The sequence below is a fragment of the Corythoichthys intestinalis genome, chromosome 17, assembly GCF_030265065.1.
Source record: "Corythoichthys intestinalis isolate RoL2023-P3 chromosome 17, ASM3026506v1, whole genome shotgun sequence".
NCBI lineage: Eukaryota > Metazoa > Chordata > Actinopteri > Syngnathiformes > Syngnathidae > Corythoichthys > Corythoichthys intestinalis.
The window spans coordinates 39721024-39748124 of NC_080411.1; the positions used below are offsets into that span (position 1 = coordinate 39721024).

At 38.0% G+C, this 27101-nt stretch overlaps 1 protein-coding gene and 1 long non-coding RNA gene across 3 annotated transcripts in view; one reads left to right on the top strand and one right to left on the bottom strand.

Annotated features, from left to right (window-relative positions):
• The window catches only part of c6 (complement component 6), a 54067-nt gene that overhangs the window by 4407 nt on the left and 22559 nt on the right, over positions 1-27101 (top strand). The window contains exons 3-12 of one of the 2 annotated variants that reach the window (XM_057818303.1): positions 1379-1509; positions 7137-7275; positions 8189-8191; positions 9227-9247; positions 20631-20732; positions 20822-20978; positions 21219-21363; positions 24551-24692; positions 25095-25233; positions 25401-25574. In XM_057818303.1, coding sequence (XP_057674286.1) covers positions 1379-1509; positions 7137-7275; positions 8189-8191; positions 9227-9247; positions 20631-20732; positions 20822-20978; positions 21219-21363; positions 24551-24692; positions 25095-25233; positions 25401-25574 — 1153 coding nt within the window. Of the gene's footprint in view, positions 1-1378; positions 1510-7136; positions 7276-8188; positions 8192-9226; positions 9248-18270; positions 18425-20564; positions 20733-20821; positions 20979-21218; positions 21364-24550; positions 24693-25094; positions 25234-25400; positions 25575-27101 lie in introns of those variants that run through there. The other variant, XM_057818302.1, reaches the window with a different exon arrangement.
• Positions 96-4329, bottom strand: LOC130905175 (uncharacterized). The gene is made up of 3 exons (XR_009061062.1): positions 4013-4329; positions 3857-3934; positions 96-1490 (listed from the first exon to the last, which is right to left on the bottom strand). It is a non-coding gene; the product is annotated as an uncharacterized LOC130905175 (long non-coding RNA).

The window sequence follows — 27101 nt, forward strand, 5'->3', positions numbered from 1 at the left end:
AAAAAAAAAAAATCCCCCCCCAAAAAAAAAAAACAGTTATCGTTCATTTTACGTAAATATTTCATGCAAAAGTTAAGGTGTTGAGTAATCCAACGTGGCGGCTGTCACGAAACAAAGAGCTTTTTAAGTTGAAAATTCTTGTAAATAAAGGCTTAAACCGCGCAATTTCTATAGATATGAAGGTAAAAAAGTCTAGATTCATTGTTAGAAGCAAAAAAACGGGTAGTTATCATTCATTTTACGTAAATATTTCAAGCAAAAGTTACGGTATTATGTAATCCAACATGGCGGACGTCACGAAACAAATAGCTTTTTAAGTTGAAAATTCTTGTACATAAATGCTTAAATCTTGCAATTGCTATAGATATGAACACAAAACAGTCTAGATTCTTTGGTTGAAGCTAAAAAGGGCAGTTATTGTTCATTTTACTATTCAATTTATTTATAACTATTTCAAACCAAAGTTACTGTATTGTGTAATCCAACGTGACGGACGTCACGAAACAAAGAGCTTTTAAGTTGAAAATTCTTGTAAATAAATGCTTAAAGTGCGCAATTTCTATAGATATGAACGTAAAACAGTCTAGATTCTTGGTTAAAAGCACAAAACGTGCAGTTATCGTTCATTTTACGTAAATATTTTAAGCCATAGTTACACTAATTTTAATATCATAATTCCCTTGAATCTTCATGCAAATCACTTGAGACACTCCTGCCTGCTTGTATGCAGTAAAACCTTTTCCTGTTTCCACCTAAATCTGGCGTTAGAATGCAGCATGTGTTTGAGTTGATCACAATGAAAGCCAACTCTACGTTCTGCTCCCTACGGGAACTCGTGGCACAATGTCTGTGGGAGTTGTCCTTTCTACTGAAGGTGGGAGTTTATGGCATTGTTTATCAGTGTATGAAGTTGGTGGTGACCATTAGCATAACAGCGCAAACAGCCTTTTCAAATGCACGTGATTTGCCTGCATTTGCAAAAATCACCAGTAGCCGGTCCAAAACACTTCCTAGCATAGTAGAGGCGCGTTTGTACTGTGGACAAAAATCAAGCAAATAGTGAATTTTTACTGTTAGATATATTAGATAAAGCAGTAGCAACATGGCAATATAACACCAAAGAGCAATCAGATCCACAGGTCAAAGCCAATCGAATATAAGTCACGATGAAGAAATATTCAGTTGCATTGATTTTCACCATTGTCTACATTCATGTTATCCCTTGATAATTATTCTCCATACAATCAATACTCTACACCCATGCAGCATATTTGTTTGCCCTGGGGGCAGATTAAAATTATACTATGTTATTATTAATTCAAGAGCTAACATTTTATCTGTTCTTCAGTTTTATCGACTGTGTGCTCTCCCACCACAGCCCAGAGGACGGTGAGATCCATCCGGAGATATGTCGACTTTTCATCCAGCTGCAGTGTTGCCTGGAGATGTTCATCACAGAGATGCTGAAGTCCATGTGCCTGCTGGGGGTGCTGCAGTTTCACAGAAAAAGTACAATCACTACAGTTCAAGGCAATACATTATAGGCAAATAACGTCATCGTGCATACAAACCATTTTTTTTTTTTTCTGTTAGTCATTTCCTATTGAAAGCATATACTTTCAGACCAAGTTTATTTTCTGCTGTATAAATTCAGACTATAGCAAAAGCAGAAGCTATTACTATGCACCGTGTGTATTATTACTATGGTACTTCTTTATTTGGAACAATGAGCGTTCAAACATTTTACTGCTTATGGCTTTGACTGGCAACCAAATAATATTTATCACAACTCTGTATGCAGGGGCGCTGGAAGTCACTCACAGCAGGGGGTGCTGAGGATCTTTTTTAGTTTTTCCCATCCAAAAACAGCTGTTTCGGTGCAAATTTGCAGTGTTGTTAATCTTACTTTAAAAAAGTAATTAGTTACAATTACAAATTATTTCTCCCAAAAAGTAACTGAGTCAGTTAATAACTCAGCAAAGTAACAGACGTTACTTTTCATGTTCTCTACGTTATTACATTATACATTCTGCAACACCTTTTACATTAAAGATGTTTATACTAACTGATTGAACTATTTTTTATTTTTAAAAAAATGACAGGTCACTCTTTTTATTTATTTATTTTTAATTTAATCTATAGTCAAGTTTCCGAGGTACTTCCGCTTTATTTCCTTATGTCTGCCTACAACTTCTGTTTTCAATTTTTTTCCCATTGACTTCAATGGCGCTGGAGTGGCATCACTCACCAAAAACCCTGAAAAAACACGACTTGGAAATACCGCATCCTTCTGCCATCTCGACAAGACAACATAAAGAAGTGGCCGAGAGTGACCACAAGTAAAATATTATCGTATTTTATTGACTCTATGGCAGTGGATGGAAACACCATTAGGAATAGGGATGGGAATTGATACGATTTTTACGATTCCGATTCCATTATCGATATTGCTTAACGATTCGATTCTTTATCGATTCTAATTTGGGGAAAAAGAAGAACAAACGTTTTGATTGGCATCGAGTTTGTTTAATTAGAAGTCACAACCTTACCAATTCACAACGAGGTCAAAAGAGGCCCAAAACCTCAATGTTAACTGTGGCAATAAGTGGCAGATACACAAGAATGTGTAACATTTTACTGAAACATTTTTCTAATAGAAATAAAAAATATTGGTATATATTGGCATATAGGTCGTTGTTCTGCCTTTGGCAATATGTGTTAAAGCAGGGGTCCCCAAACCTTTTCCTGTGAGGGCCACATAACTTTTCCCTTCTCTGATGAGGGGCCGGGGTCAGTTCGTAACAGAAAAAGTGTGACGAATGCAGGCGTGCCTAAATGTAAAAATGTATTGTTTTTCAGAAAGCCACAATCAAATAATCCTTTCTGGATTCTTCACCGAACAAAAGTAAATAAAATAAAAATAATATTATATAATATAATAATAATTAATAATAACACTATTAATTAAATAGCTAATAACCAAATAACCCTCTCTGAATTCTTCACAGAAAAAGGCCAGGAAATAATAACACTATTGAGGAAAAAAAAAAAAAAAAAATCAAAATGCTCTCTGGTATTGTTCAGGGGGCCAGACCAAATGTGGAGGTGGCCCGTATCCGGCCCGCGGGCCGTAGTTTGCGGACCCCTATGCTTTCACGTTAGAGTGGGGGCGCCCTTGCGCTTCCTCACACGAAGAAGAACGTGCTCACGTGAAGAAGAGCGGGATTACATGCGAAGAAGACGTGCCGCATCCAAGCGAGTGAGCGAGTTAGTGAGAGAGGGAAACTGCTACGAGCCTACATTCTTTGTTAATGTTGGTAAAATATCTACAGAGGCAACGCCTGTATGTATCATCTTTTGTGTTTTTGTTGTGTGTTTCCACTCGCGATTGGACACTTAAATCCAGTTGTGTAGTGGTTTGAACGATGTTCTAATGCTAGCGAACGGATGCTAACCGTTTGTGTTATTACTGTATTAGCTAATCATCGCTGATTTACGTTGATGCGAACCTGTTTGTTATTTGGGACGGAATTGATTTGTTTCATTTCTATTTTTAGTTTCACTCTTCAAGTGATGGTTGAATAAATTCAGCAAATTATACCAACGTCTTCTGCATCATCATTTGGGAGTTTAGCTAGCCGTATAGCCAGGACTCAGCCTTAGCGTCTCGGTGAGGACAGTGCAGTATTCCCTCCCGATGCAGTTATCTCCACCTTGCAATGACTGCAAGTCGCTTTGTTGTAATTTTTCCTCGTGAAGTGAAGACACACTTTCGAGCGTTTGAACCTACGTGCTGTCATTGGTATGTTTACGGCTGCAATGCTCATGCTAAACTATCGTAACCTTTCATTTTCACCTTCTTTCCTGGTGAGGTGTAGCCAAACTTTGGAGCGAGTGGTTCTTAGCGCCATGCTAGTTTGATGCGTCTGGAGTTCTGGACAACAAGACACGTTTGTCTTCATGAAGGCGGATGTAGAACCAAGCCAGTGCCTCAGTGCTCTGTACCACAAACCATGGGTGCTGGTAACACCAGAGGGAGGGAGAGGTCCAAACAGCAGGCTGTCCCGCAGGTCCCGAGCGTTCGTGTAGTCATGCTGCCACTGTATTATGAAAGGTATGTGCTCCAGTAATACGAAAGCTAAAATCGCTAATCATAATTGCTAATCAGTACGTGTTGGATGGCACGCATAAAAGCAAGTGTTACAAGTTTTTTGTTCATTTGTTTACAGGCTGAAAATGCTGTTAGGCCAGGGAATAATAATTGATGTCACTTACTGTACGTTGATGGACATCGGTCGAAACTATGTCGTTCTACCGGGGGGGGGGGGGGGGGGGGGGTTGAGAGGCTGGAGGCGGTGGCTCACCTCGAAGCAGTCCATCAGCTCGATCCAGAGATCCAACTACGAGCTTTTTAACTGCTGCAACTTTAAAATATGCTATTGGAGCTGGAATTACCGAGGACAACAGGATAAAGTCCGTCTGGATGCCGCCGAGGGTCTCCGTGATGTCGCCTGACCGTTTGGAGTAGCTCCCTTAAGCTCTGCTGTCTGATAAACATTCCTCGTATGCTCACCCTTTAATATTTTTCTAATAATTTTATAATTGTGATTTATATTATACCTGTTTTGCACATGCACCAATCGTTTTAAATAAAACAAGAAATGGTATCACGTTGTCCAAATGTTTCATTCCGATCAATGTCTGCAATAAAAAAGAGTGACAATTTATTTTTGTTTATATGTACATACAGTGTATCCCAAAAGTGAGTATACCCCTTGCATTTCTGCAGATATTTAAGTATATCTTTTCATGGGACAACACTGACAAAATGGCACTTTGACACAATGAAACGTAGTCTATGTGCAGCTTACATAATAGAGTTAATTTATTTTCCCCTCAAAATAACTCAAAATGAATATCTAAACCCATGGCAACAAAAGTGAGTACACCGCATGGGAACTACGTACATCCCTAAATGTCCAAATTGAGTACTGCTTGTCATTTTCCCTCTAAAATATCATGTGACTCGTTACAGGAGTGCTGTCAGCATTGCAGCAGAGAGGGGTGTACTCACTTTTGTGATACACTGTACCTTGTAGTATTTACTTGTAACAACAAAATCCGTGTCAGCCCTTCTGCATTCGGCAAATGTAATATAATTCGTAATTTCACCTCATTTTGGTCACTCAAGTGGCCGGCATATCAGTCATGGTAAATTATAACAACATGTTGTTATAATTTTGTCCACGAATGATCAACGAAGTGATAAGAACAATCATCCAATCTCATTTACGTCATCCTGAATCCATTTTTGAAGATTCCGTGCGTTTCTCTGGCTTGATTTCGCAGTTTTAACGTCGTCAACATGCTGCTAACTTCAACTCATGAGGTTTTTTCTAAACCGGATGTTCGAGGCAGTCATTGTCCAAGATGGCGCCGCCTATATTTTGCTTAGGAAACTTGTCTATATGAGAGCTGTTTTTCCTGTTGTACTGAACCCGCTGACTTCTATGTATCGTCATACTCCTAATATATATGTGTACAGATATATTTTACAATAGGCAGGTGAGCCTCTGAATCTCCTGCCTCTCCTGTCTTTGCTCCAGTTGTTTTAATTAATGAACATCACACAAGGTTCATGGATATGTCATTCAAGAAAACTTTAGGGCAAGTGACAATTTTTGGTAATTAAAAAAATATATATATACAGTATTATATTGTAGCATCTACAAGGACAACACCAACTTGGTGATGATCGGAGCGGTCGGAACTGAATAAAACCTACTCAACGGTGGCAGTCTGCTCTTGGACATGAGTCATTGTTATAATAACAATATATAGGTAAAATACATATTTAGGAGAACTATTTAAAGACTATTTTGTGTGCTCCAGCTTTTATTTTGTTACTTCCGGTCTTCAGTCATGTGAATTTGCATATTAAGCTAAATATTTAGTTCCAACCGTTTCCAGATTAAGCATTTGGATATAGGATATGAATTTAAGATTTAAATTAAATATTTAGTTCTGGATTTAAACATTCAGGTCCAAAAAAATGAATATTTAGGTTGCTAAATAATGTTGTAAATCTGCAAAAAAAAAGTAACTCTAAAAATTTCACACCACATTTTCAACACTGTGTGGCGCTAAGTGTGAGAAAATGTTGTCGTAATTTTCAGCATGTGCTGCTTTACAAACGGCGCCCGATACCCTACTACTACGACCGCTACAACAACTACTACTACGAGTACTTCGTGCTCATTTGTATCACAATGTGAAAGAGCTGGGAATAAAGTCATATAATTTGAAAATAATTCCGGGCCTCTAATCTTCCCTTAAATCTTCTGAACGTTTTTTTGCCGGCATCGATATAAAATGGGTCTTAAGTTTTGTTCATTATGGTCTTAAAAGTCTTTACAAGTCTTAAATATAGCTTGTTGAACACTGCAGAGACCCTGCATGCAAGGTGTGCACAATGGCAGTACACACGTATGCTGAATAATTTACGAACTACTACTAGGCTACTACAAAGGCAACGTTCCATTTCACCTATAGTGTGTGTTGGAGTTTTTGTATTGGAAATAAAAGCGCCCGTGTATTATAATGCAATTCCCAGCAGCTAGACGGCGCAATGACACACAAACACATTTGAAAACTAAAAGGTCCAATAAGCCTGGGTTTAACGCCCCCTTTTCACACATAGCGCCTTATTCAATGTGACCCGGTAACAAACAATGTGTCAGGTGGTGGCCAGGGTATTTAAAAAAAATAACAAAAACTTTTTCATTATATATATTTAATTCCCAAAGTTAAATACACTATTGTTTCAATATGTTTTATTTATTTATTTAATTATACCCGCCCCCCCCCCCCCCCCAAAAAAAAAGAAAAACTACCAAAACACATTTTTCTCTCCCTAACTCCCCGTGACATTAGACTGTACGTTTATATGATGAAACACCAGAGGGCATCAAAGATCTGTTGGGAAATTTACAGTAATGGAAACGTTTACTTTAGTATGCTCGTGTTATTTACTGTTTATCCTCAACTGGCTTTGTAAATGATAACGTAAACCATAATATGAATGCTTGTGTTTTAACAAATCCAAGTAATATCATTCTTTGTTTGGCCTTTTTAAGGAACTGACTCTGAGCCTAAGATGGACTTCAGGGTGGACGAAAGTTCTGACGTTCCCATCCTGGAGGACCGTTCCTCCTCACCCATTGACTACCCTCACGATCCTTGGCTGGTGGGAGTCCATATTGAAAATATAGAGCGGTAAGCTACAAAGCAGAATTTCAATCAAATTCTCGTCTATTTAGCGTAAAATTTAAAAGAATAAACAACCGGGGGAAAATCTGGCTTGTCTTGTCCTTCCATTGGCAGAGATATGCAGGAGATGAGAAATCTGCTCAGCAAACTCAGGGACGCAATGCCTTTGCCACTGAAAAATCAAGGTGTGTAACATTTGTGAAACATGATTATTGCAAATGTTCCTGCCAAAATTTCACTCTTAATGCGTCAACAGGTCAGTTCAATACTACTCATTCCACGACATACGGTAATCAAAAATTCAATCCCATGGTCATCATAAATACGATACCTCGCAATAAGCCAGAGGTTTTGATAGTGTACCAAGCATGGGCGTCGACAGCCATTTCACTGAGGCACGTGCCCCAGTATTAAAAAAATATAAATAAATAAAATACTTTGGAATTTAAAGTCTACTTAGCATAGTCTACAGCAGGGGTCGGGAACCTTTTTGGCTGAACACAACATATTTTTAAAAGTAATTCCTTGAGAGCCATACAATAAGTTTAAAACTAAAAATACAAGTAATGTGTGTTTTGTATGTAATTTCAACACTTTTAAAGTCTCTGAATTAGGCCTGAACGATATATCGTTTAAACATCGCCATCGCGATGTGCGCATGCGCAATAGTCCCATCGCAAGGACGTGCGATAGTTTTTTCATTTCATTTTTTTAAATCCACAAATGTTTGTTTTGAGGAAGGAGAGGGACGGAGAGCGCACAGCTTCTCTTTCCCTCCAGCAAGTCATCGGCTCCTCCCCCTCCCCCCGCGGCAGCGGAGTGGAGGGAGGAGGGGCCGAACAGCAGAGCGGAGGGAGGAGGGGCCGTTCTCAAAGTGAAAGCAAGAAAGCAACACGTTGAAGCAAGGAAACGAGGCAAGACCGTCTCCAAAAGGAGTTTTGGAAGTATTTTGGCAAGAAAAAGGACTATAAGGGACAAAAAACAGCCCTGTCGACAATGCCTCGCCATGGTTGCATCAACAAGAAGTAATCTGTCGAACATGTGGGACCATTTAAAACGCAGGTATCTATGCATTCCTGCTAAGACCTTCCCATCAGAGGCTTTTTAGTACAGGTGGGAACATTGTTACGTGCCAACGTTCTTGTGTCAAGCCTGCAATAGTGGATAAACTAGTAGTCTTGACCAAAAACCTATGAGACCCAGTTGAGAATTGCTGAGCAAGGAAGGTGGACGATATGCAGACAAATACATAACACAGCTGGAGGAATGTCTTTTCTTCTTTTTATTCATGTGACAGCTATCAGGAAGGCAGGAAATTTGGTTCTGTTATTCATCAGTTATTTGCAGTTATTCAGGTCAATTATTTACAAGTTCAATTGAGTTTCTGTTTCTTTTATATTTAAATTTATTGTAAATCGTATTTTTCAAATAACTATATATAGTACTGCTGCACATAAAGTTTTGACACTTAATATTTTTGTTTAAATTTTTTTACAACTTTGTTGCCGTTTTGCAGTTTTATATTGTAATATTTTGTGTAAACAGCTCAGGAGACTAATGCACTTGCACTTTTATTGGTCAGATTTAATATTTAAGTTCAAATATGTTGACAACTTTGTTGTTTTACTGAGGTTTTTATTTATTGTTATAGTTTGTGAACAACTCTTTTATTTGTCATATTTAATATTTTTGTTAAAATGTTAACAACTTTGTTGTTATTTTACAGAAGTTTTTATTTATTGTTATATTTTGTCAAAAACTTAGGGGACTAATGCACCTGCTCTTTTATTTATCATTTAATGTATTTGCTGCTGTTGAAGTGTAAAATTTTGTGTTCAATAAATGATCTATTTTGTGCAGACATGGCTTCCTGGATCCCTTCATAAAGCAATCTTCATCATTCACAAATGAAACGGTATTATATGAATACACTGTGGTCACGGTGTGTCAAGTAAAGTATTTCCAAACAGCTATTCAAGTCATCTAGTGAAAATTTCTTTAAAAAAGATAAAAATATATATATATAATATCGCAATATAATATCGCAATATATTGCAAACCTCAAAAAAATTGCAACAATAGTTTTTTCCAATATCGTTCAGGCCTACTCTGAATTCTTTTTGATAACATTGTTATGATTTTGCTAATCAATGATGAGTATTTGTTACCATTAATGCGACTTCTGGTGCTTCATAAATCAGGGCTAAAAACGCTCTTGTTTAGCACAGCGTATCCATAACTATCTATATATTTCAATCTATTTGCTTTCTATATCTCATGTGCTTTATCTCCATTGCTGATTTCAATTATTATTAGTAGTAGTAGTAGTATTTTTTTTTATTTTTTCTTATCCTATTCGTGATTTTTATATATAATTTTATTTCCTGTTTCGATTGTCTTTGTTTTTACGTTCTATTGATTTATTGTGATTCTTATGATCTTCATGTGATGTAAAGAACTTTGAATTGCCTTGTGTTGAATTGTGCTATATAAGTAAATTTGCCTTGCCTTGCCTTGCATGGTTTTGCTGATGGTTTTGTAGTTCGGTTGATACTTGGTGAGGTTATGCTTCATGCAGGTGTTGAGAAACTTATGCGTCTCTTTTCATGTTCACGAAGAAGCGACACGAATCCTCTGTTTTTCCCCACTATGCATGGAGCACGATCAATGCACACCAAAAGTTTATCTATCGGTATATTTTTTCACTTAGCGAACTCAGTGAAGGACTTGAATAAATCCTCCCTTCTTGTTGTCCTTTTCATAGTGAAAACCTTGCAATCACGCTGAACTGGGATAAATTGTATGTATGTTGTCTCATCCAAAGCGAGAGTAAAAAACGGTGCTGAAAAGTACGATACTCCTCGTCTTTTTTTCTTTTTGCCATCTTCTCAAAAGGGTTTCTAAAATGAGCTGACAATGCGGAAAAAAAAACTGAAAACGAGGGAAGTTTGCTTCCTGATCTCACGCACTGGCGCACATCGGCCGCTATTTTCGACAGAAAAATACGGCAACCCGACTTGAACATTGTCTCTGCCTCATTTGCGTTGCCTATGCGATTGATAGATAAATAGATAGACACAACGGCATGTATGAAAAAGACGGCTAATTTGGATTGGGATCTCGCTGTAGGTGCGTGAAATAAAGCCGGTGACGTTATGAAGTTGTGACTCCGATCAGAGAATCAACAGCCGCTCAGGATTCATTTTGTTTACTTTAATGATGATGAGCGTAGGTGTGTGTGTGTTTTTTTCTGCAAATACAGTATGACAATATGCAACCTATCAGTGTTATAATATACACGAGCATAAACTGTATGAACATATCAGCCTAAATTAACAGATCAAGATTAAATATAATATAAATGACATACATTGCTCACACAAGGCACACTTCAACACTATACTTACTTCTCTCATTTACACACAACGTTTGGATAGCAAATAAACTAGGGCTGCAGCTATCGAATATTTTAGTAATCGAGTAATCGACTGAAAATTCTATCGATTAATCGAGTAATCGGATAAAACAAATATATTTTTAGGTGAAGAGCAATTATAGATTTACATGAGAAAACAAGACATTTTATCATTTTCAGTCAATCAATGTCTTTATTTTTTATGTATATTGTTGAAAACAGCGAACAATTGCATCTCAGATGTAACTAGAATTTAAAAAAAAAAAAGACTAATTCACTGCTTTCACTCAAAAAACCTTTAGATCTTATTTAAAATATATATATATATATATATGTATATATATATACACACACCTAAAAATGCCTTTACGCTTGATAACACACATCACTTAAAAGTTAGGATTTCCCCCCACGTTTTTCAATTGAATTTCTATTTGTGTCAAGCCATTTTTAAGTTCTAGTTAAGGTCCTGATAGGATTTTGAGTTTTTGCACTGTTCAAAATAAATGTATGATACAGGCTGTATTGGAGCACATTAGGGACTAGTGCTACTTGGTGTTTTATCCAGCAATGACTACTGAGCTAAAATTGATAGTTAGCATTATTGAGTTTTTATTTGACACCCTTATCACTCCACAACGCTATGTTATGTTAAAGCCTGTATGTAAGACACGTTAGCCACGCATCGAAAGTGGTTTTAATTGATTGAAACCTAGCCCTCCGCAGGGCTAACGTAAGATGAGCTAGTAGTGACAGTAACGTTAACCTTATATATTAGCGCTTAGCGCTCTTTATTAGCGCTTAGCGCTCTACTGCTTTAAGATGGCGGCTGTTTGCTAACGCTGCCCAGACGCGGCCTAGTCTGTCATTGCGCATCTAGTTCAACATACATGTGATCTCTATGAGACTTACCAGACGCTAGCTGCAACTAATGTAGCATGTGCGGGCTAGTATTTAGCAACGTCGGCGTCGTTTGTAGCGGTTGTCGGCTGCAGTAAGTTTTTTTTTTGCTTCTTCCTCTACGCACGTGACATCAGCGCGTTGTCCCGCATTAAAAGTAGTCCGAGCAAAACGTGATGCTTAGAGCTGTCAAAATAAACGATTACTCGAGGTGAATAAAACTACTCGGATCAGTTTTTAAACTCGAGTTACTCGAGTTGCTCGAGTATTCGTTTCAGCTCTAAAATAAACATTAGGGTTGGGAATCTCTGGTATGAAGCCGATTCGATATGTATCTAGATACACAGGTTACGATTCGATTAAAAAACGATACATTTTTAAGGCAGAGCGATTTGATACGATTCGATACAGTTTAAGAGCGATACGGTTCGATACAGTGTGGAAAAAAAACGATACAATAGTAAACATTTGTTGTTTGTTCTTACAGTATTTTAAACGGATAAAAAAAGACCAAATTTCTACAACCAAAATTAAACAACAAAAGTTCATACCAATATATGTTTATTTTTGAGACATCAAAAAAAAAAAAAAAAAAAAGGCCAACTAGATGACCATCATTTTGTTGGCTGGGATTGATAATGAAATAAAACTCCAGTGACAGACAACAATAAAGTGCGGTAATTCAATCTCTGTATTTCCTGGTGTTTTTAACACAAGAGGTAGGTAATTTAAGTGCAACCTTTCAACGTAAACATCTTACAAACTAAAATTATATGCAGGAGCTGTAGAAGAAAAGAATTAAACCTGCTAGTGTTATCATAATAAATAAATAATAAATAAATCATAATGCTATTATTCTTTACCTCGGTATAATTGGGGGAATAAAAACATGGCATTTTAGCCAGATAGGTCAATAATCATTATTTTAACCTTATACACAGCAAAGTCATTCACTTATGCCTGTGCTTCCACATTTTTATTCCTCATCACTGTCCATATTTTTTTAAGGGCAGATTTTTCTTGAGGAAGATCAACTGATCCACATGTTCTTGTTTAAGTAGACTGCGTTTCATGGAAACAATATCTCCAGCAGGTCGTGCCATTGTAGTGGGTTATTTTTCAGGGTTAAAAACTCACGATCTCTGTCCCATGCAAATCTGGCTGCCGTCTTCACTTCAAGTCCGACGTGTGTTGAAAATCAATCGCTGTCATTCGTAACTTCCGCCTAGCAAGCTGGCGTTAGCGTATGGTTGTTTGTCCATTGTTTTAGCATGCGCAACTGTGGTTTTGTTTGCTCTGGCGTAGTTATGACACCCCCGTCACGATCGAAATTCATGATGGGAAGTTGAGGAAACCACGACTGTGAGTAGTGGCTGTTCATGTTATGTGCTGTGTGCTGTCTCACCTGAAGTGTGACGATCCTTCAAGCTGTGGAGGAAGACACTGCACATGTTGCTCCTCTGGGGTTCAGAGGGCAAATTAGGTGAACCAATTGGGCTTGTAGTGTGACTATCTGTGATGATAGAGTAGAGGACATGAGTTGAGCTACAAGCCGTTTTTACTCCACAGCAAAGGAAAAGTAATTTCTTTTACAACATATATGTACACAACAGAAGATTACAAAAGAAATGGCCTCCAAAAGTCCAAAAAGTCCAAATGGCCATTAAAAAAATTCAACCATTCGCATACACATTTTTGAATATATAAATACACAATAAAATGTGTACCTTGCTTTTAAATTCAACATAGGAAGCATATTTATACATTGGAGAATGGAGATTCTTAATAAATCTGTATGTAACAACCGTTTTTAACATGTACCGACTGGTTTCCGCTAGGGTATGCTACATCATCATCTTCCTACGCTAAGCCGTTAGCTCCGCAGGTTAGCATAAAACACCATCCCGTTTGACTCCAAAACGCTCAACAAACATCGTTTTTTTTTTGCTTTTCACACTGTACATTATTATCCTAAACCCTTTATAAGAGTGATAATATATGCTAAACAGATGGATGCAGAGTTTTAACCAACCTGTGATGACAGAGTAGAGGACATGAGTTGAGCTACATGCCGTTTTTACTCCACAGCAAAGGAAAAGTAATTTCTTCCTCTGTGGCGCCTCCACTCTTCCCCGTCAGAGCGCAGCATGCGCCATCCGCAGGCCAAAGTAGGAATTACATTTAACTCAAAAAACTTATGTTAGAATCAATGAAAATATTTCAAAGTTAAATAATTTAACACGACGAAAGAAAGAAAAAAAAACAGTTATAGGGGGTGTTTAATTTAAATTTCCAAGCCTCTACACATAGCATGATTTAAGTGTAAGTTAATTGTGTGGCTTTTAATTACACTTAACTTGGTACATCAAACTTGCAAAGCAATGGTATGAATGCTGACAACCGATTATTGTGCTCGCGATAGCTGAGTCCTTGTTGTACTATCGATACATCTATGATTTACTTGCTATTTACTGTCGACTAGTTACTTAGCTATCGATACAGCCAAATCGCTCGCCTGTAAAACCGGATATCTGGTCGTATCGGTTTATCGTTCTCAAGATTAGTAAACATGAATGAAGCTTGGGGAAAAAACTGCACGGCTGTGAAGGGAGGGGAGAGAGTAACTCTACCGAGCGTCGCTCTTCTAAAAGGGCCAGCATCGAAACCATTGAACTAAAGCACACATGCACAATTGGGCCTTTCCTTCATGTATGTTTGTCACTTTCCCACTAAAATTACTGCAAACCGGCTTTCTAGTCAACGGTGACCGTCGCCGTTTCACGCAATGCTCAAAGGAGTAAAACAAAACTTTTTTTTAAACTATTAAAGATTTGTCTACGAGCCAGATGTAGCCGTCAAAAGAGCCAGTGGCTCGTGAGCCATAGGTTCCCGACCCCTGATCTACAGAATGTGCCTATTTAATTTGGTCATATTACTCAATTGACTTCATATACTTATATATACTTAAATACTTATACTTATATACTTACATATATTCACTCCATATACACAATCTGTACATGGCTCCTTAATATGGTAATTTATGCACGTAACTTTGGCTGTGACAGGCATATGAGTTGATACTTTCGGGAAGCACTTTCGGGAGATATGCTGCGTTAATGTGTGTCGGGAGATCTTGGATAAAAACATGATTGCTACAAAAAAGGGTGGTCTATTTTGATGCTCCAACGATACATCACAAGTTGAGTGACTGTTTGGCGCTTTTTATAGACACCATGTAATAGACAATCATTTTTTCGATTACGCCAACAACACTTGAAGCATCGATATTACGGCGCATGTGCTAAACTGCCAATAACACAGTCTACGGTGCAAATGACATCTTCCCACCTGCTTTACAGGTCAGTGCCAGATAACTGCCCATCCCTGTTGTTCGTTTTCACATCTGTTGATATTTGTTTGGTCGCCTATTCCCATGAATTGTGACTTGAAATGGTTCAACTTTACTCTTTATTTGAATTGTACAGGTGGAAGGTCACATTAATGGTATAAAAAGTTTATTTTGTATATATACTGAACTGCCACTGTGTTTTACATAATGTTCTAACTCAATTGCTGTTTTTCATAGACGACAGCAGCTTGTTGAATCTGACTCCACACCCGCTGGTCCGACAAAGGAAGAGACGCTTCCCTGGACTCTGCTGCATGGTGTCTGGTTAACATTTCAAACTTGATTCATCATGTACTGTATATCAACACTTTTGATCATTCTTTTGTCTGTAGTTCCTGATCAGTAGGTATTCTGTCAACATTAATGATAGATGGCTATTTTGTTCCACAAACTAGTACAATATTTCGCTTAGGTCAGCCTTTTGGGCTTTTGTTCTGTTTCCAGGAGGATAAAAGGCATTTATTTTTGCATCAGTCACTCAGTTTTCAACATATATGGATTATATTGTATATATTTGGCCTATGCACAAGCATTATATAATTTTCTTACTTGTTTCCTCACTGTGCTTGTGTCCTGTCATTAAGTATGTCACAATACACAGTGTTATGTCCCAGATACTGGATGTCTCACAGCAGATGCACACTACGGACAACATAGCGTATCAGTGTTATGTTGATTAATGGTTCCAAATATGTGTTTCATTTTTGAGAGTATGAATGGAAAATATAACTTAATATTTTAAATGTCCTTTTTTGTAGTTGTTGTTCATCTTTGATTTCACTTTTGGAGTATAGATGCACGTATTGGTTGCTTGGTCTATTTGGTGCTTTCCTATCGACAATGACATGTCTCAAACTGCAAGATTTTTCAGCATGACATTTCATTTCAATAATCACAACTTTTGCCCTTTCAAGTCAGTAGTTTAAGGTCATATGGTCTCGTAAAAAAAGAAGAAAAACGTTCCGGCAAATAGGAGTTAAAAGAAAACACGCTGGCTCTGTCCTTCTCCCTCTAGAGACACTGAGCGTTAATAGTCTAAGTCTTCATTCATTGATTAAGATTTAATTCTGTCATGATAGTTTTCTAATATGCATGGGTGAATTAATTATTGCTCCCTCTAGTGGACATTAGTACACTTTGCAATTGTTTTCATAAATGCAGCATGCCAAAATGTCTTTTTCCTTTGAAAGGGGCCACCCACACACAGAATGGAAAAATTCCATTCCAAGACAATAATCACTCTTAACACCAGTCTGTTATACTAGAGTCATTTTCCCACTGAATGTAAATGCAATGTGTTGTATTGTCATTTGTAAAGTTTGTGTTTATGTGCAAACTTTCTTTTCAATGTGATACAGTGGTATGAAAAAGTATTTGAACCTTTTGGAATTCTCGCATAAAATAATCATCAAATGTGATCTGATCTTTATCAAAATCACACGGATGAAAAAACAGTGTCTGCTTTACCAAAAACCACCCAAACGTTAATAGGTTTTCATATTTTAATGAGGACAGCATGCAAACAATGAAAGAAGGGGAAAAAAATAAGTAAGTGATACCTCTGCTTCAGGAGACTTAAAAAGCAATTGAAACCAATTTTTACCAAACAATTACAAAAGAGCTATCTGAAGACCTGCAATCAAGTATTGTTGATTTGTATAAAGCTGGGAAAGGATATAAAACCACCCCTAAAAGTCTGGATGTTCATCAATTGACAGTCAGAGAAGTTGTCTACAAATTGAGTGTTTGGCACTGTTGCTTCTCTCCCAATGAGTTGCCATCCACCTAAGATGACGCCAAGAGTGCAGCGCAGAATACTCAGAGAGGTTAAAAAAAGAACCCTAGAGTGTCTGCTAAATACTTATAGAAATCACTGGCACAGTCCTGTACTCACTTCAACTACTTGTAAAACTATGGCCAAGAATGGTGTTCATTGGAGGACTCCACGGAGGAAGCCACTGCTGTCTAAAAAAAAAAAAAAAACATTGTTGCCCGTTTAATGTTCGCAAAAAGGCACTTGGACACTCCACAGAAGTTTTGGCAAAATATTTTGTGGACTGATGAAACCAAAGTTGAATTGTTTGGGAGTAACACACAACGTCATGTGTGTAGGAAAAATGGAACAGCTCACCAACATCAACACCTCATCCCCACCATGAAGCATGGTGGAGTGAGCATCATGCTTTGGGGCTGTTTTGCTGCCTCAGGGCCTGGACAACTTGCAATCATTAATGGAAGAATGAATTCAAATGTTTATCAGAATGTTTTGCAGGAAAACCTGAGGCTGTCCGTCAGACGGTTGAAGCTAAAAAGAGGATGGATGCCGCAACAAAACAATGATCCAAAACACAGAAATAAATGAACTTCAGATTGGAACAACACAAACGTTCCGGAGTGGCCAAGTCAAAGTCCAGACTCGAACCCCATTGAGATGCTGTGGCATGACTTAAAGACAGTGACTCATGCCAGGCATCCCAGGAATCTGACTCAACTACAGCAGTTTCGTGCAGAGCAATGGGCCAAGATTAGTCCTGATCGATTTGCCAGACTGATCTGCAGCTACAGGAAGCGTCTGGTTGAAGTTATTGCTGCCAAAGAGGTGTGCAGCTGCAAAATAATAGATGTATTGGTTCACTTACTTTCATTTCCCCCCTTCTGTCATTATTTGCATAAGATCCTCATTAAAATATGAAAACCTATAAATGTTTGAGTGGTTTTAGTAAAAGCAGACACTGTTTTTTCCTCTGTGTGGTTTTGACAAAGATCAGATCATATTCGATGGTGGTTAAATGTAGAAATTTGAGAAATTCCAGAAGGTTCAGATCTTTTTTCATACCTTTGTATATACAGTACATAGTTTTTATCACAGCATGTATCGTGCAGTTTGTGTCCTTCAATGTAGAAATGCAACAGCTATGTATGTACAGCTTAATTTTATAATGTGAATAAAGTTTTCTAATCATTCAGGAAGACATTTTTCTTTACCTACTGTATGTGTAACTGATTTGATTCACAATTTTCTTACAAATGTTTCATAAATTTGCATACAACCATTGTGGGAATGTAAGATTGTGCAAGTCCAGAAGGATACATTTTCTTTTCAGACAAAATGTGAAAGTGTCAAAATTTAACACAAAACATCTGGAGTGCATGTTGCAAACGGGAAACTCCACTTGTGTTTTATTTACGTAATTTGGAAGAACAGATGCTTCATGTTTGGAATTTGTTATCAAAAATGTTTTTTCCTTTATGAGTGATTAGAGGAAACTTGGTCCAAAACAACTTGGATCCCGGGTGGAATTCCGGAGGGAGGTTTTGCACCTTGTATATATCTGTCAACACAAACGTTTCAGTTTAAGCTCTGCTTGCAGTGGAGAAAGGATCTTATACACAGCAGTTCGTAGTTAACAAAGGGACCTTTTTTTATGGTGAGTCAATATTCATAGTCACACTTTATTTGAACCAGCTGTTTGTCGTGTATTAAACTGATTTAAAACCACAGTTTAGTATATATACATAGCAAACCCTACTGCAAGGTTTGATTTTGGTTATATTCTCAAATTTGCTATGAATTATATTCATTTTTTTGTTATCATTTATTATTTTTTGGTTCGTTATTTTTATTAATATTGTAGCTGCAAATATTAGTAATAGCATCAGTGCCTGGTTGTTTGTAGTTAATAAAAAACTATAATCACAATTATATTTTAGCATGTATAAAATTTGTGTTGTATTCAGAATCATTATAAACAGGACAAGGGTGTGTATCAATAAATAAATTTTTAAAAAAATCTAGAAATACCTACAGTGAAGAAAATAAGTATTTGAACACCCTGCTATTTTGCAAATTCTCCCATTTAGAAATCATGGAGGAGTCTGAAATGTTCATCGTAGGTGCATGTCCACTGTGAGAGAGATAATCTAAAAAGAAAAATCCAGAAATCACAATGCATGGAGTTTTAACAATTTATTTGTGTGATACAGCTGCAAATAAGTATTAGAACACCTATCAGCTAGAATTGTGACCCTGAAAGACCTGTTAGTCCGTCAGTTAAAAGTTCATCTCCACTCCATGTATTATCCTGAATCAAATGCACTTGTTTGAGGTCCATGGCAGCATAAAGACACCTGTCCACCCCATACAATCAATAAGACTCAAACTTGTAACATGGTCAAGACCAAAGAGCTGTCCAAAGACAACAGAGACACAATTGTTCTCCTCCACAAGGCTGGAAAGGGCTACGGAGCAATTGCCAAGCAGCTTGGTGAAAAAAGGTCCACTGTTGGAGCAATCATTACAAAATTGAAGAAGCTAAACATGACGGTCAATCTTTATCGGTGTGGAACCCCATGTAAGATATCACCTCGTGGCGTCTCAATGATCCTAAGAAGGTGAGGAATCAGCCTAGAACACAGGTGTCAAACCGATTCCAGAAAGGGCAAAGTGGGTGCTGGATTTTGTTCCAACCAATACCGCACAGAGAGTTTAACCAATGAACTTCATGCTGAAACAAGCAGCACCTGACAAAGTTGAACTGATTACACATGTAAAAGATCTGATTGGTGAAAAGGTGTCCTCTTCATTGGTTGGAAAGCAAACCTGCATCCACTTGGCCCTTTCTGGAATCGTGTTGACACCTGTGGCCTAGAACTACACGACAGGAGTTGGTCAATGACCTGAAAAGACCTGGGACCACCGTTTCCAAGGTTACTGTTGGTAATATACCAGATGTCATGGTTTGAAATCATGCATGGCACGAAAGGTTCCCCTGCTTGAACCAGCACATGTCAAGGCCCATCTTAAGTTTGCCTATGACCATTTGGATGATAAAGAGGAGTCATTAGAGTAGGTTTTGTGGTCAGATGAGAATAAAATAGAACTTTTTGGTTGTAATTCCACTAACTGTGTTTGGAGGACGAATAATGATGAGTACTAGCTCAAGAACACCATCCCTACTGTGAAGCATATAGGTGGTAGCATCATGCTTTGGGGGATGTTTTTCTGTGCATGGGACTGGAAGAGTGCACTGTGTTAAAGAGAGGATGACTCAGGCCCTGTATTGTTAGATTTTGGGGAACAATCTCCTTCCTTCAGTCAGAGCATTGAAAATGGGTCGTGCCTGGGTCTTCCAACATGAAAATGACCCGAAGCAAACAGCCAGGAAAACCAAATAGTGGCTCCGTAAGAAACATAACAAGGTTCTAGCATGGTCTAGCCAGTTTCCAGATCTAAACCCAATAGAAAACCTTTGGAGGGAGCTCAAACTCAAACTCACTCTGGACCAAGATCCCTCCTGCAGTGTGTGCAAACCTGGTGAAAAACCAGAGGAAATGTTTGACTTCTGTAATTGCAAACAAAGGTTATTGTACCAAATATTAACATTCGTTTTCTCAGGTGTTCAAATACTTCATTGCAGCTGTATCACACAAATATTCATTCATTTATTCATTCATTTTCCATGCCGCTTTTCCTCACGAGGGTTGAATTGTTAAAAAAAAAAAAAATCATACTTTGTGATTTCTGGTTTTTACTTTTTAGAAGTTCAATTATATCTTATTTTCCTCCAGAACCTTTCTTGGAGCTTTCCTGATGTCCCCTCCTACTACTTTGCTCCTGTTGCTCCATCTCCTCAGCTTAATATCTGCTGTTCTGTCTTGTTTCTGTGAACGGTACCCCTGGGGCTCATGGACTGCCTGCTCACGGACATGCAACCATGGCACACAGAGCAGACATAGGTGAATCGCATACAAAACGAAACGAAATAGGTTGAACATGGATTTAAATGAGAAATACTGTATTTGTGTTGTTGTTAATTATTTGACAGGAAATTTGAATATGACGATTACTATTGGAGGAGCAGTTGTCGTCAGTTATGCGAAAGAGATGACAAGAGGGCTTGTAATATGCAGGCTTGTCCTATAAACTGTGTGCTGACAGAATTTGGGCCTTGGTCTGACTGCTCACCCTGTGCCAAGAAACAGGCAAGACATATTCCAAAACCCGTACAAGAAGTTCCCTTGCTAGGATATTTCAGTTTTAAATCATGTTAAAGTAAACAAAAAAAAGTCGTATTAATTCACTTCATTATTAAACACTGTATATTGGCGTAAACAGACACTGTAGTGTACATTGTAAATATCAGGTATACTGTATTTACAGGTGGGCCTGTTAAAAAAAGAAATACAACAATGTATTTTGCTTTTTGTCTGTTGATGTCATAGTTACGGACCAGGTCCATCCAAACTCCATCCCAGTTTGGTGGTGCATCATGCAATGTAGCGCTGATGGAAGAGAGACCCTGTTATCCTGCCTCAGAGTGCAAGTTGGCACCAATTGACTGCAGAGACAAATTCAAATGTGACAATGGTATAAGCAGCTCATGACCATTCTATCGTAGTCGAGTACAGTTTCGCACTTTAAGTGGTCTCAACCTTCTCTGTTGTTTATCAATGAAAGGAGAAGCATTTCTTCATTGCGAGCAGCAACTGATTAGAGCAAACAACTTATAATTATCTCCTCAAATACATTTCATGAAGCAATAGCATTTGGCAAGTAATAAAATTCAACAATATGATTTCCTAATTGTCCCAGACAGTTTGGTTACCCAATGTCTGTGGCTAGTCCTCAAAGTTGAACTGTGGAACCTAGGCTGGTTTAAACTAGTCAGAATGACAAGGCAGTTTTATCAAGAACTAAACATGTTTATAGTTATGAATCGCTAAAATTTTTCTTTACTGCAATCAGTCATGGAACATACTACGAGGGGCATTCAAAAAGTAATGCACTCAAGTGCATTGCTCATACAGGATTTTACTAATCTTGTTTATATTTGGCACAAACATGATAAGACACACCTTTTTGCGATTGTTATATTATTATATATTTTTCTCATTTTCAGATTTTTTTATCTTAAAGGGATCCTTTATTTTTAAGACAAGTAATTCTTAAAACATAAATGTTAGTATGAGTTATAATAATTTGATATTAAAACCCCTCTTAATGTTTTGTTTTAATAAAGTTTGTAAAATTATTTTAAGTCATAGGTCGCCATTCTTGTTACGTCGCACTGCGTGACGTCACTGGCCCCGAATGCCGAAATTCCAGCTTGTCACTCGTTAGCTTTCCCAACATGTCGTCAGTTCTACCCTTCCTATTTGAACCAGATCTGAAAAGTGAAGCGCAGGACAGCACTGTCGGTCAGTCACAAGACGAGTTTCAGGGAAAAATACGTGCAGCAAATACATGATAAGACAAAAGTTGGGCAAAACTGGTGATGCGAGAGAGTCCTGTTGGGAACTCCGGTTGGGAGCGAGAGTGCATGCTGTTGGGATTCGGGAGCTCCGGTTTTATTAGCAGATATTCAAGGTAAGCATATTGCATTTTCAAACGTTTTCCCAATATAATTATGTAAATTGTTAGCATCCAGAGCTGTCGTGTGCTTTACATACAGTACAGGCCAAAGAGCACACCTTGTGTAATCCAGGTCTTGTACATTGTAACGCGTGGTAGCTAGGATACGTGTATAAAAGTACCAGAAAGGGGAGAAGCTTCCACTTATGCACATTTATTCACTAAAAATAATATCTCCACCTTGACCACTCTTCACTCGGGAGCTCAGCAGTACGCAAACACGCGTTCCCCGACGAACTCCAACATTGTTGTAAGGTCCACGTCAGAGTCACTGTCGTCACTGTAGCGTGCCATAGTGCTTTAATTATTTAGTATGATTTGGGGAAAACTCCCACGAAGAATAGTCAACAAAAAAGATAGCAATACTAATCCAAATCCGCGTTTTTTACTCACTCGAAGATCCAGGAATTAGACCGATCCCATGGCAACATTGCAGCCGCGATTAGGCCGTCGATTCCACAAAATAGACTGATCCGAAAAGCCGCTGTGGGACCGACGGATAAAAATAAATGGACAGATCCAAAACCATTATTGCAGACGCGATGGGACCCTTACTTGGCTGAGGATCCAGGAAAAATGTTCGGGCGCCAGTTGTAACGTGTGGTAGGTAGGATACATGCATACAGGGACCAAAAAGGGGGAGAAGCTTCCACTTATGCACATTTATTCACTAAAAGTAATAATTCCACCTTGACCACTCACTTCACTCCCCTTTTTTCCATTTGACTGGAAATTGCATCCAAAAGCAGCACATCGTGGCATTTTACTTCGCGAGTTTAGGCAGCAATAAGCAATTGTTGAACACGCTACACATTCGGAAAGATACCAGTGACGTCATCACTGCGAGCCCGCAAACCATGGCGCCAACTAACGGTCAAAATATGGACTAAATATTATAAAATACTGCCATTGATTTAACATTTTATGTGTTTCTAACAACATATTTTAGTACAAGAGAACAATTGTGGTTTATTAGAGCCTACATGTATTTAAATCAGAGGATCACTTTAAACTAAGTCATCATCTTAAATGTTGTTGTCAGGATTGACAGAGGTGGATGGGCGACCACTACGGGGTTTATCGGCTATGCTGGATTTACCCACCTCTTCATGGTCTTCAGTACTGTTTTTAAATCGCTGTACCCATCTTTTTACAGTACTATAGTCTATGGTATCATCTTTGTAGACATTTTCCAGCCACTTGTGAATCCTCAGAGGGGTTTCTCCCTCTGCAACAAGGAATTCGATTACAGCTCTTTGTTTCTGACGAGCTTCAAGAGGGGCAGCTACCTTAAGCTTTAAAAATCTGAAAATAAGAATAACACATTTATCCCTTTAATGCAATATGAAGCAATTGTCATAGAATCACAAAATTTGGAAATAAGGTCTTAATGAAACCTTTTTTTCAGATTTGTAAAAAGAAAAATCAAAAATGAATATGTGTTGTAAGCACTCTGATATTTATAATCCTTGCTAAATCCTGTTTAATTTTCCATGGAACCTGCTGATGCATGTGTTGACTTGAATCCATCATATTTTTTCAAAAAGAACTGTCAAAATTCTGAATTAGTCTCAAAATCATGAAATTTTAGGTGTACCAAATGTGATACATTTGGCAATATAGGGATAACAATAGCAAAAAGGTGTGCTCTCTCATGTTTGTGCCAAATACAGTATAAACAAGATTGGTAAAATCCTGTACGAGCAATGCACTTGAGTGCATTACTTTTTGAATGCCCCTCGTATTTTAGCAATCACTACTTTGTTGTGAGCCTTCATTGGTAAAAGCAAATATTTAGTAACCATTTAATAATTATTTTATCACACATGTCTCATGACTTGAGTATTCTTTTCACCAAATACTTTTTTACTTGTACTTGAGTACATTTATTGGATGACTACTTTTACTTGGGTAATATTATTTTGAAGTAACACTAATTTTACATGCGTCTTTGGCTACTCTACCCACTCTGTCAGTTTCATCTACTCCATTATTCACTGTTATACATTTTCATTTTATAGATAGAGGGTTATGGAAGATTTTGTGTAGATTAAACTGGATATATATTGTGGTGTACATATATGCCTTCTTTGAAACTACATTATTCTTTAAATTTTATCCAGATTAAACCTCTCTGTTGCAGGACGCTGCATCAATGCCACGCTAACTTGCAATAAACAGAATGACTGTGAAGATAACACTGATGAGAGGGACTGTCGTGACTTTAAAGTTGTTTGCCCAGCCGAGAAGAGAGCTGCTCCTGGTGCTGACCTTGTGGGGAATGGGTAGGTCAAAGGTCAAAACAATACATCACTGCTTGGTTTGGCAAGAATTTCCCATATTTCTTCTAGTTGTCTCAATAAATTAAATTCCTTTCTGTCAAGTGCCTACCCCTACTTATAAAAAAATTACAACAACATGAATATCAGTTGCACTGAACAACATTTTGCATTCATCCAGGTGTTGAAACTAAAACACAAATCTGTTATCTTGATTGATTCTCCCCCAGAGCTAACACAGGCCAGAGACAGCCCAACTCAGAAGCCCGTAGAGGCAAATGTTTTGCAAAAATAGGGATGATGTTAACACAAACATTTTTTCCTAACTCATTTTCTCTGCCTTATTTTGTTCTTTTTACATGTTAAAATTGGTAATGATTTTTCTGCTCACTGATATATTCTTCAAAGGTTTGATGTATTTGCAAATGAGCCAAGGGGGGCAGTCCTGGACAACATGTTTATGGGAGGAAGTTGCATCATCAGGAGACCTCCAAGCACGTTACTTTACCATCGGATACCTCATAACTTTGAAAACTTTGATATTAAGGTAACCTGAAATACCTCCTTCTCTATTATGCATTGGTATTTTCGGAACGTCGGAAGATTTGCAGTATTTAACAAATAGGTTCAACATTTGTTTTTGGTTAGCAATTAAAACTTTAAGCTTTAATTCATAAAGTTGTTTATTGTATTGTTCTTGTTGTGTTCATGGAGGTTGGTGTGATTGAAGACTTCAGCACAGATCCCCAACCCCTGCACTCTGACTCAATTAATGTGAAGAACTCAATTTCCACAGAAGAAGAGAGAAAACGGAACTTTTGGCCCTTTTTCCACTCTTTGACTTCTCATGTCACATCAAAAAGTTCCTTCGAAGCCTCAAAGAAAACAGTGAGTGAGAGAAACACCAATGACCTCTTCAACTGCTTGACCTAACTCCATTCTAATGACAAATGACTAGCTTCTTCACGATCAAACATGTTGGCAGTAACCAGTAACTACAGGTAGTCCCCGGGTCATGACGTCAGGGGTGGTGGAAGTCACTCACAGCAGGGGTTGCTGAAGATATTGTTTAGTTTTTCCATCCAAAAACAGCCATTTCGATCCAAATTTGTCATGCTCGTGCTTTTTCTCCATACTAGGCGTGCACAATGGCAGTACACGCGCATGCTGGATGGTTTACATACTGCTACTAGGCTACTACAAAGGCAGCGCTCCATTTCACCAGCAGTGCGTGTTGGAGTTTTTATATTGGAAATAAAGGTGCTTGTGTATTATAACGCAAATCAGTTGAAGGAATCTGACCTCTTAGACAGATTGCCGGAATCACGCCAGCCGAACCGCCAGACCCGCGCTGGCACAGCTCCAACGACCTGGGCCGGCAAAACCCTGACAATCCAGCCAAAAGGCCAAACTCCGCTCGTTCACCTTAGTGTTAGCCCTTAGTATTAAATCCATTTTGAAAGCTGGAAGAAGGCTTAGGCAATTTATTCAGGTCGACAGTGATCAAACGGCAAGGCAAAACAGCGACAGACCCAGGCGAGGAGGAGACTCGGGATCACCATATCACAAGTCAATAAAAGGTTCCCGAGAAAAAATGACAATAATTAGTTAAGCATTCAGTCGTTTTGAAGGCTCTCGCGGGGCGGGCCATGGACAGGAAGAGGGAAGTGTTTGGGTTTTCTTCTGTTGCCGATTTGGGCGGTCAAGTTTGTGTGTCACCATTGCTGGGTCATAGTTTATGAAGCAACTGAGGTGGGAGGTTGGGCGTGCCTTACTGTCTGAGAGGCACCAAGCTATCAAACTTAGAATTGTTTTTGTTATCGGGTGTTTTGGTAGTACAGGATGTCCCGCCATCTTAAAAATTAATTAATCGTAATTAATCGCAATTCAAACCATCTATAAAATAAGCCATATTTTTCTGTAAGTTATTGTTGGAATGGAAAGATAAGACACAAGACGGATATATACATTCAACATACTGTACATAAGTACTGTATTTGTTTATTACAACAATAAATCAACAAGATGGCATTAACATTAAAATTCTGTTAAAGCGATCCATAGATAGAAAGACTTGTGGTTCTTAAAAGATAAATGTTAGTAAAAGTTAAAGAAAGTTTATATTAAAACCCCTCTTAATGTTTTTGTTTTAATAAAATTTGTAAAATTTTCAATCGAAAAATAAACTAGTAGGTCACCATTGTTGATGTCAATAATTACACAATTCTCATGGTCATAAAATCAGTCGCACCCAAGCGCCAGCAGAGGGCGACAAAACACAAGTAACAAGTGCACATGACCCTGTTCTGTCATTTTAATCTGTTTGAGCGGGGCATGTGCGTTAATTGTGTCAAATATTTTAACGTGATTAATTTAAAAAATTAATTACCGCCCGTTAACGCGATAATTTTGACA